Source organism: Scophthalmus maximus, chromosome 1, assembly GCF_022379125.1.
Source record: "Scophthalmus maximus strain ysfricsl-2021 chromosome 1, ASM2237912v1, whole genome shotgun sequence".
Lineage (NCBI taxonomy): Eukaryota > Metazoa > Chordata > Actinopteri > Pleuronectiformes > Scophthalmidae > Scophthalmus > Scophthalmus maximus.
The window spans coordinates 24,869,957-24,880,779 of record NC_061515.1 but is presented as its reverse complement, the minus strand read 5'-3'; the positions used below and the strand labels follow the sequence as shown (position 1 = coordinate 24,880,779).

Genomic DNA, 10,823 nt, shown 5'->3' with positions numbered 1-10,823 from the left:
GACGGGTCGTCTGACTTCGGATCACAATATTGAGGGTTCAAGTCCCTTCGTGGTTAAAATATATGTTAGAGTTAAATTAATTAATTACTATTAAACTGTGAAAATAATAATAATAATACAACTGAAAAGACACATAAGGGATTAGAACGTCTTAACTCTGGGCTGGTTCTCAATTTAATGAATTGGTCACACCGGACTGAACATCTATACTGGTGTTCATCCCTCCCAAGATAAATTCTGGATATAATTTGTGCAGGACTATCTAAAATTCTATTATTGTTGTGGATGGCTAACGTGCGACTGACCCAGGCGGAATTTCTACAATGAAGCAACAGCACAAAACACTGAGCAACACGACTTTACACTCTTCAACCCCCATACTGGCCATGACGCTCTATGAAAGAGTCTCCCAATGTGTTAGCAGAATTGGAATCAGGTTTATCTGCTTCAGTTGTTATTGAATAATATCACATTGCACAAATGTTCCTCCACTCCCTGTAACATCTGGCCCCCAGATCCCCAGACTTTTTAACTGCAAGGCCAAAGAAAATCATCTTGTCTAATAACAGAATGCAAGAGGACTTGAATTTCTACAGTGTTGTCAAAGGCTACCAGTGAAACCCTCCAATCAATAAATCACAACATGAGGTTACATCCAACCCTGCAGTGAGGCCCACAGAACAGTGTGGTGACCCTTGGCCCCCAACCATCTGAGCTAACCGACCATTAGTCAAGACAAACCATGAAACCAGGAGCCTCATGGATGCAAACAACAAGGGCTATGCCGTCTGGTCTAGTCTGACAGAGGAGCTACTGTGGCCCAAGTTGCAGTTGACTCGCATGAATGAGAGGAATGTGTCACTGCATCACAGCCGGTTGAGTCCGGGTCTGCGCAGCCACAGTCTGAGTGCGGTGCTGCTCATCGGCGTTTGTGTCGCAATCGAAAAAAGGGCGAGACTGATGAAGAAGAAAAGGAAGAGTTTCACATTCTTTTCTCTTTTCATTTCCGGTTTATTGTCCGTAAAAGTTCATCAGAAATTTCCCATCATGCAATTGCTTTAAAAAAAAAAAAAAAGAGTCCTGAATCCAATCACTTATATCTTAAGGTACAACTTCAGGGTGGGAGTAAATTCTTATTTATTCAAAAACTGTAGTTGAAGACCAGGAGATGCGATTGGAAAGCTCCAGAGAAACAAACATGCAGGCCGCCTGGGAGGGGGTAACAGAGAAGAGCCTGCTGGTTGTTGGCCCCGGGCCTGTTGGCCCCTGTGGCTCCTGGTGCTGCCTGAAACAACATCCCTCCGTGAGCTCCTGTAATTATAGAGCTGTGTGTCCGCAGCTGATCCGGCAGCCACGGGCTGCTAAGAGCTGAATGATTGAACAGTAATGGATATCGTCCAGTCACTCAGCTCCTCGGTCTGAGCCGACAACAGCCCCTTCATTCAGCTGCTGGACTCCCCCCCTCCTGGGCCTGTCTGTGTTTTTCCCCTTGACAAAAGGAAAGTGACTTAAAGCTGCTCATAATTCATATGGATATGAGTCATGATTCAGTCAAACCTGAAACCATAAATCTTAGATATTTGTAGCCCCTCATGAGTCCAGAACTTTAAAAAACCGGAGATAGTTGTCAACACACCCAGTGGTACAAAGCAAACAGGAACTCATAAAAGATAGTTCTGCACACTTTCATCTTCAAAGACGGGAAGAAAAACCAGGGCTCGTGTTGTAGCCCACAGCATCTCTCACTTCATTCGTGGCAATATGTTTCCTGGAAAAGGTTTATTCTATATCTGATTATATGTGTTGAGATTATATCAGGTCACTCAGTTTAAACTTCATTCAAATGGGCTTGAAAGTCACAGGAAGTTGTTCTCATGTTAAATGACAATGTCCACACACATTTGGTGCATTTGGTTCCAGCACTGAAATATTCAAATCTAGGATGATACACTTTTCATAGTAACTATGGCTGCACCTTTTCTGCAAATTCAAATGAGCAAGAGGAGTGATGGTGCTCCCAGAGCTGGAGGCGGGGCCACAACAAAGGTTAGATATTCTCATAAAACAGTGTCATATTCAGAAATATGTTATGTAATAATAATGTCCAGCATAATGTGACACAATAAGCAGGTAATGGGTATAATATTTACCCAAACAGAGTTGTGCTGCTGTCGCCTTTGTTGCTGCTGGTGTTCGTACTGTGTCCACCCTCATATTCTTGGATCAGATTCAGGTTTCAGCAAGTGGAGTCCCTGTACTTAAAATATAGAGATGGAAATGAGCAGAATAGGCCTTTTTAAATGCCTGAACATGCCACAACACAGTATCAATGCTAAACGGCCTGGTAGAGTGAATCAGCCGATGAAAGGTTGAATGAGGCACTTTAAACCTAATTGGGTTTAAATCGATGTGTTTTGTCAACTGGTTCAGAGCTGGAAGCGACACACACACACTCTCCAAACCCTGATCCATTCATGTCGCTCTCCTCTGGGGTCAGTTTGTCAGAAACATGAGGGCTGTGTGAGATCAGAACAGACGCTCAGCTGTTTCAGTAACTTTCCTTAGGGACGGAACAGTTTCACAAGGGTGGAATTGTTTGGAAGATGTAAAACCGAGGGACAAATATAAAATTCACACTCAGAATTCAGGGCACTCAAAAAACATGCTGGGATTTACTGCAATGCATGCTGGGCTCGACTGTAGTTCCATCAGAAGAGACTTGAAATGAGAGACAAACTAAAAGTTATTGACATGCACAGCAAGAGGAAAAAGGGGTGCGGCCTCCTAAGGCTCCTGAAACTGGTGCTGGTGCAATGAAGGGACAGCTGAACGGACGCTAGATATGAAGAGTCAGAGAAATGACAGCGAGAAAAAAACAACTTTAACTTCATTTGTCGCAACGTGGAAAAAAAGACAAAAAAGACGAGAAAGGTCCATTAGGGTTTTATTTGTTTCTAACTTTGAATGACAAGGTGGATGAACAGAGTCTTCTAAAGCTGTGTGCTCTGTCTTATTTTAAAATGCACGACGATCAGGTCAGTGTGGAATCTAACTGCCCGTCACCTGCTCTCTCTACACAAAACTATATTGATGGCTGAGAGACAAATTCGCTGTGTGGAGGTTTGCAAGACGAGACGCCGGCTTTAGCACTTTACATGAGGAGATCCTAAAGACAAGTACTGCGTTGCTTCTGGTGAAGACTTCCTTCGACGGGTCACTTTGGTATTGCATTTATACATTACAGCATTCTGCAAAGAAACAAAATGTACAACTGCATAAATATAAAATCCTCCCACCACACTTGGGTATGTAGACCACAATGCTGTGATGAATCCAGCAACAACAAATAAAATAATCTTAAAAACTTTAGCACCACTGCCCTTACAGCAGGCTAAAGGCGGGACACACAAGTCTACATTCAAGGCAAAAATCAAAAGTAATAAGGCATGAAACCAAGTCGTAAAACCCCTTCACACATTTAAGTGATTTAAAAAAGCAAAACAAAGAGGAGGAAAAAAAGGCAAAGTAAAAAGAGTCTCCCTTGATCAAGTGTACAGCAAATAAAAAGAGGAAAGAAATTCCCTGGAGTGCAGCGTTTTCCTTAAAGAGATCAGAAGAGTGTACCATGTCAAACCATTTCAATCATTAAGTAAGTGGGAGTGTGTGTTCTTGTCTGACACACACACAGACACACACATGTGCGCGTGCACACACACACACACACCTATAACTGCTAAAGCTTGCTCACAGAAGAAGAGTGATGGTTTGAAGGAGTTGGACGACTGCACACTCCAGAAACATCTACGGGCGGCGGTACGCAGACGGATACAGCTCACTACGCACTTTACACTCATCGATGAACAATGTCCCATGGCTTGTGGAAAAGTCTCATTTACAGCAGAATAAATACTATTTATTAGGCCTATCGCTACTCTTCCTCTAAATTACGTTCTAAATGCTAGACAGAAGTGGAGAAGCTAGTGATGAAAAGCAGGCGGATTACACGTCTGTCCTCTATCAGTTTTTTTTTTCTTCCTTTCATTAATAATTTCAAGACTAGTTGTGATCGACATAGCCGCTTAGACCCTCCCCCCCATTCACTTATCATCTCCTACATCAGATTGGTTTTTCGCTAAGCATAAAGGGGGGCATGGTGGCGGTCTGACAAAGTACTACGGTTCTGATGGCAGTCATAAACTGTTGATCTGGATCTTGATGTCAAAGCGTCCCTGGTAGCGGTCCTTGACGCTGTAGTCAATGTTGTCTCCGTACACTTTGCACTCGATGCGCATTTCACTGTTCAGGGTCAGGTTGGTGAACTGCAGCGCCACCAGCGGCTGCAGGTACTGAGGGTGCAGCAGCTTGCCGTAGTAGGGGTAGTACTGCAGGGGGAAGCCGCCACCGATACCATAGTACTTAATCTCTCCGATTTTCCCAGCGTCCTCCTCTCTCTGGAAGCACGAAGAGAGGCAAATGTTTCAAAGAACTTGCACACACAAAAAAAAGGAAATGACGGGAAAGATAAAGAGTAACTGCGTACCTTGTTGGTGCAGTAGATGGGGATCACATTGGGCTGCACTTTGGGTTGAGCCTCTTCAGGGATACTTTCATTTGAGTTGGGAGGCTGAACAGAGAAGTCAATGATCTCAGCAGTAATCCACAAATGCTATTTCCTGTATTAATGCAGACACACAGTTTCTGCCTGGTGCCAACATGTGGTTGCCAGGACGCTACGCAATGACTGTCAGTAGCAGATTCTTTATTTAACTGACAGGAAGTGAACGTCTGCTCACTGTGATCATCAGTCTGACATGTGCAGAGAGATTACTGTATCACAAAATTTCACCATAACTCCATTTGAAACAATAATTTATTTTGAATTACCCTGGGACGGAAGTTGACAATCCTGTTGAGCTTCACGATGAGGCAGGGCTTGCCCTCCTTGAAGCCGAACTCGCGGTCCTCGATGCCGGAGCATGGTCCCAGCAGGCTCCTGGAGAAGCGACAGGCCTTCCTGACGCCCACGTCGCTCTCCAGGTCGCCCCGGTTCTTGTATTCTGTGGGCTCCTCTGGAGGCAGGAGGGTAGGGTTAGCTGGGGTTTGGGCTGGGAAAGCGCCACTTATAGGCAGTATAAGCTTGATGGCGCACAGAATATAACAATGCACATTTAGGCTATAGAGATCAAGGAGAAGCTTAGAGTAACACCTACCTCCACAGTCCTCGTATTTCATCTGGTCCCTCTGGTTGTCATCTTCGTACTTTACCAGGAAGTCCCTAAGGGCTTTGGTGTAAGGCAGGTAGGTCTCCATCTCATTGAGGCTGAAGGACACTTCAGATTTCTCTGACCGTGGGGTGTGCGAAAGGCCTGCAGCGACAGCAAATTTGCAACTTGTCAATTTTATATTAATTAAAGGTTACTGACTAATTAAAGGTTATAGTTATAAAGGTTATAAAAAGTGCTTGTGACGTGATTGGAAACAGTAAGAACGAAGTTGGCTGGAAACGTTTTAATATCCCGCCATCTGGCTGACAGCCGGCGTTTATGTAAAACCTGAAAAATGTCAGACACTGTGACACAATCAGGAACACAAACTATTTAGGAAATGCACATTTTTGCAAATGATATGATTAATATCATGTGTCATGTGTGTGTAAGACAGGTGGAACAGGGTGAAACGGTCCAGACCGATGGAACTGAGAGAGCTCGTGTGACTCTGGGTTTAGAAACTGGCGCAGTAACTTTATTCCATTCCAGGACTTAGTGGCACAATATGGAATTAGCAACAATAGATTTCTTGAATATCAACAGTTTGAATCCATAATTCGGGCGCGATTTAAGGATAACAAAATGGACTTAGATCTACCTCCAATGATAACAAACTTTCTTAAACTCTCGCCCCCAAAACTACTATCAAAGATAAACATGTCACTGTTGAAAACAGATGGTTCAGTTTCTCTCCCCCTCTTAAAGCGGGAGACAGATCTATCTATTAGTCCAAACCTAAACTTCTGGACGCAAATATGTTTAAATACCTTTAGAATGACTAAAAATCCCAATTTACAACTTATACAGTATAAAATTCTCCATAGAACAAACTATACAGGACAAAGGATGTTCAGAATGGGTCTTAGGCAATCAAACATCTGTGTTGACTGCTTAGGTAACATATCGGATACTTATATACATGCTATGTGGCAATGTGCGCCTGTCCGGAAGTTCTGGCAGGGGATATGTGAAGACCTATCGACTTGGCTAAAATACCACGTCCGAGTTACCCCATCACTCTGCGTGCTGGGGGACTTAAGTAACATTAATATAGAGGCTGACACATCATACATGCTTCTCGCTGCCATATGCATCGCCAAGAAAACTATCCTCATGAACTGGAAGGCAAAAAAGAATTTAAGGGGGCGCCGTGGGGTTGGTGGCCACCTTGCCTGCCCTGGGGTGGGTCAGGGGGGGGGGGGGGCGTGGCTCCTCTGGTGGGGGGATGCGCTCTGGACCCGGGGGTCTGGGGCCTCGGGCTTTTCTCTCATGTCTGGGGCGGGTCGCGTGCGGGTCCCTCTTTGACGGGGATGGGGCTCCCGCTGTTTTCCCCTGCCCTGCACAGGGACTGTGATGCGCAATGTTCCAAAACAACATACAGCCATATTACCCAAGGCCCAGCACACGTACGAGTCCCTTTTCTTTAGGATATCTCTTTATTAATAACATTTGAAGAACCCTGGTTATGTGCGTTTCAGAAACATTGAAGAACCAACGACAGTAAACACCATGTCTAGGTTTATGATTACAGTTCAGATCATCTCTTGGTTCGTCGGTTAAAAGTATGATAAACAACGTGATCATGAATTACTTTGATTTCTAGCATCTAATTTTACACCTTTAATCTACCTGAATAAAATTAATTGTGCATCATGCCCTGAGGTTCAGAGATCATTCTTGACCTTGGACACGGCAGATGTGAAAATCTGTCCTCCTCTCCTGACAACAGGGAAGTGGGCGTCACCTCTTACCAGGGGGTGCGACGCGGTCCTGCCAGGTGGGCTTGTAGTTGCTCAGGGTGAGCAGCAGGGCCTGGATGGTGCCGATGAAGATGCCAGCCAGGCAGCCGTAGAAGACGAGGTAGAAGATTAAGATTTTGACTGCGGAGAAAAACAAAAAAACAAGAATCGGCACGTCAGTACATTTCTGCTGTTAGGGGGGGGAAAGACTTCAACATCATGCATTATGTAAATTATAGAAATGAATCAGTTTGATGTTCAAAGCAATCTACTGGTTCCACTGTGTTGACATAAAACTTTTCACACTGGATGTTCATTAATAGTAAAGCTTTCACATTGGTTTCAACTTTGGTCTGGGTATCACCAACTTATAAAAGACAGTATGATCATATCATACTGTTACCATTCCACTAAAGAGACAGCGAGAAAGCGAGAGAGAGACAGAGACACACATATTGGGACAAGGATCGGCTGAGCAAACTGACACGCCTGACCAGCTCCACAATTAAGCAGCGGCGGAAAACCCTGGAGATGTTTGATGTTATTATGAGAAAAAGGAAAACTGGTTCAATATGAAACTGTGACAGGACAAATTAAGACTGTGTGGTGCGACGATGCCATACAACAACTACCTCCCTCTGCTCGAGCTCTGTGTACTTTACCATAGATAAACATAAAGATGGACGACGCGTCTCCACTTTCTCCCGTTGTACAACTACGTAACTCAAACATATCCCAGATTCAGGAGCTTCCATCTTGCGCTTTTGAACTCATTTGGGGCCAGAGTCTGTGCAGCAGTGGTGGTGCCTTTGGGAAAAAAATCTAGTTAACGTGTATTCTGACTTTCACTTTTTAGTTTGGTCCGTGTCCCATCCACTAACAAGGAGCCAGCCACCAGGGTGCGAGCAAGATGATTTGACTCCACTATTTGGAGCCGTCTTCCGTTTTCATGAACACTCTCTGGTCTGTACCATACATGTGTAGATGAAAATGGATGTAAGATGACCTCCGTGTACGACAACAGTACGTTGCCGTGAGCAGTGCAGTCGCCACTTCTAAACAAAGGGCAGAAGAGAACGTTATCTCCCAGCTGCATCTGTCTCACTCAGGTCTGCAGCTGCCTGACCCCGTCGCAGGTGACTTCCCAAAGCGGACGGGATGATTAAGTGGAATTATTTTATCTGGGAAACCAGGAACCTTCACTCTGCGCTGTCACTGCTGAGGACCAATTTGTCCCAGGTACACCGCACTGACAAATAAACAAAGAATAATCAACTTGAAGCATCAGTCCACAGAGGGATCCAACCGATGATTTGAATCTTCAACTTGGGGGCAGCTCCAGCGTACAGTTACGGTTCCATGTGCTTCACCGTCACAGTTGTATGCCACAGTGACTTTTGAAAAGGAGGACAGAGTCTCATAAGACCTTTAAAGACCACGAGTAATTCGGAATGATCTTCTTGGCCACTGAACCAGAGCTGTGATTGGTTTATACTACTAACCAGGAAGGACAGAAATCCCCAGCATGAGGTGTGCTGGTGGCAGAAACATGTGGCTGCTAAACATGAAGTCAAAGCTGCACAGGAACGAAGAGGTGGGACCCGAACCTGACTCACAGACAGTCTGAATCAGTCTTGAATAGTTATGCAGGCAAATACAGGAGTAAACACTGCACAGTGCGGATGATAAATGCTGCCATTGGGGGCATAAATGTATTATTCCATTTTCAGCAGATCAATAATTTTGCATATAATTATCCTGACCTTAACTTTTCACATATTTGAAAAAAGAATTAAGCTGCTGCAGCCTCGAAGGATGTCTGTCGGACACAAACCAGCGAATCATCAATGTAAGGAAGTACAAAGGCAGCATTCATCGTAAAACAGTGGAAGCCATTGTCTTTACAGACTCAGGAATTCAGCTGTAAAGCTTGTGCGTGCTCCACAGTCACTACCAAAAGGCTCCCTTGTCTCTTCATTCTAAATCAATTTTTTTTATCACAAAGACGCTGCGACGGAGCACTGTAAATCTATCATCTGTTATAAATCTATTATCTGCACTGCAGAGCGACACATGAGGATAAATATTCAACCCCCCAATCCGCAGCCGACGAGCTATACATTCACCCGGACGGTGGCCGGTGCTGCATGAGGCAATGTCAAAAGGTCACAGGGGGGGGGGGGGGGGCCTGAATCATGTAGCAAGTTAGATGCAAGGACATACAGTCATGAGCTGGTGTCCTCTGGATGCAGTACACCGGACATCCATGCTGCAGATGAGCCGCACACACACACACACACACACACACACAAAAAAAGTGATAAGTTGTGGCTCGGACCAATGTGTGGAGGTGGTCTCACGTGTGCTCTCATCGGACCCTTCAACACAACACTGCGCATGGCACACCTCCCGGATGCATCAGCATTTTTCAGATGACCTCAGAAGGACAAATATGAGTCGACCCCCCCCCCCCCCGTTTTCACCCCTCACTGCAAACATCAGCCTCACTCAGCTGGAGCTCCTGCACTGCTGCCTCGCTGCTCCCCCAGCTCAGCTCCGAGCAGAGCCGAGCTCCGAGCGGAGCAGACATCGCGTCACCGGGACAACGCGTTGCCCAGGTGTCAGCGTCTCCACGGCGCTGGGGATCCGTTTGACATTGGGGGGCGGGACAAGGACATGCGCAGCGGCGCCGCTCGGGAAACGGGAGAAGAAAGGTCGGACGAGTTAATCAGCGGTATTGTTCTTGAGAGACAGTGACATCCGATCACAGGAATCCGACACGGATCGATAGTCCCCGTCTCCATTTCCGAGCGGGGGGCCCCGCTCACCTTGGCTCACCTTGGCCCATGATGCATTTTTAACCCTTTCGACCGCCCACTTCCCCCAAAACCCTAAAGAGCGTTTGACGTTTCCCCAACAACAGAAACAACAACAACAACAACAACAGAAACAACAACAACAACAACCACCACCCCTGGCCACTTTGGACACGACTGGGGTCCATCAGTCGGCGGCTGCTGCGCCGCAGCGGCGACGCTCTGGAGGCGCTGCGAGTGCGACCTGCCGGGGTGCGTTCGTTTCAGTGACCGGGCGCCGCGCGTGACGCCGGTTTGTTCCCGAATGCAGCAAAAGTCAAATCAAACAGGTGGCGAGAAGGGACCACGAGGCGACCGGCGCGCGCTCCCGCAAACCTCCAGCGAGCGCGCCGCTTCCCATTCCCCCCCCAGTCAGCCACCATACTTACACCAACTGCTGCCGGTGCGACCCAGCAGCTCGCCCTTCTCCGAGTCCCACACAAACTTCTTCCAGCCGCCATCGTCTTTATTCGAAGGCATGTTCGGTTTATGTCCCGCGGAAAAGCTGCTGCTGAAGAAGTGGTCTTTTTTGGCGGACTCCCTCCTGTGTGCGCGCGCGCGTGTGCGTGTGTGTGTCAGTCAGCCCAGTCCCAGCCCGTCGCAGAGGCACCCAGCTCGGTCCGTCGGAGGGCTCCTCAATATAAACGCTTTCCTCCTCGACTCCGCCCGAAACTCCACGACAAGTTACCTAGTGGGGGGGCGGGGCGGGGGTCGTGCGTAACTCTGACGTCACAAGACGGACAGGCAGCCTCCGGAGGCGGGACGGGTTCACGTATCCCGGCCGAGCTCTGCAGATACTGCGCGGGCACAAAGTTAGTCATTGTGCCCAGGTGTTATATAGTCCACATTTTCACGACACGACCGTTTTGTCACAATAAAAAGAAACCATCGCACTCATCTGACAGTGTATTAAGTTAAACATAACTGGTCCAATGGTACTTTATTGGGGGGGGGAGATTTAG

At 46.6% G+C, this 10,823-nt stretch overlaps 1 protein-coding gene across 1 annotated transcript; it reads right to left on the bottom strand.

Annotated features, from left to right (window-relative positions):
• Positions 1–2,931: 2,931 nt before the first annotated feature.
• Positions 2,932–10,509, bottom strand: atp1b1b (ATPase Na+/K+ transporting subunit beta 1b). The gene is made up of 6 exons (XM_035629906.2): positions 10,251–10,509; positions 7,019–7,147; positions 5,211–5,366; positions 4,885–5,069; positions 4,541–4,624; positions 2,932–4,451 (listed from the first exon to the last, which is right to left on the bottom strand). The coding sequence occupies exons 1-6, from the start codon at positions 10,339–10,341 to the stop codon at positions 4,191–4,193; spliced, it is 906 nt and encodes a 301-aa protein (XP_035485799.2). The 5' UTR covers positions 10,342–10,509; the 3' UTR covers positions 2,932–4,190.
• Positions 10,510–10,823: the final 314 nt, after the last annotated feature.

Bases quoted from the DNA above. Each gene is read 5' to 3' on its own strand.
- atp1b1b (XM_035629906.2), bottom strand. From the start codon at position 10,341: ATGCCTTCGAATAAAGACGATGGCGGCTGGAAGAAGTTTGTGTGGGAC. The intron at 7,148-10,250 runs GTAAGTATGGTG...TTTTCTCCGCAG, and splicing joins TCGCACCGGCAGCAGTTGGT to TCAAAATCTTAATCTTCTAC. The intron at 5,367-7,018 runs GTAAGAGGTGAC...CTGTCGCTGCAG, and splicing joins GGACCGCGTCGCACCCCCTG to GCCTTTCGCACACCCCACGG.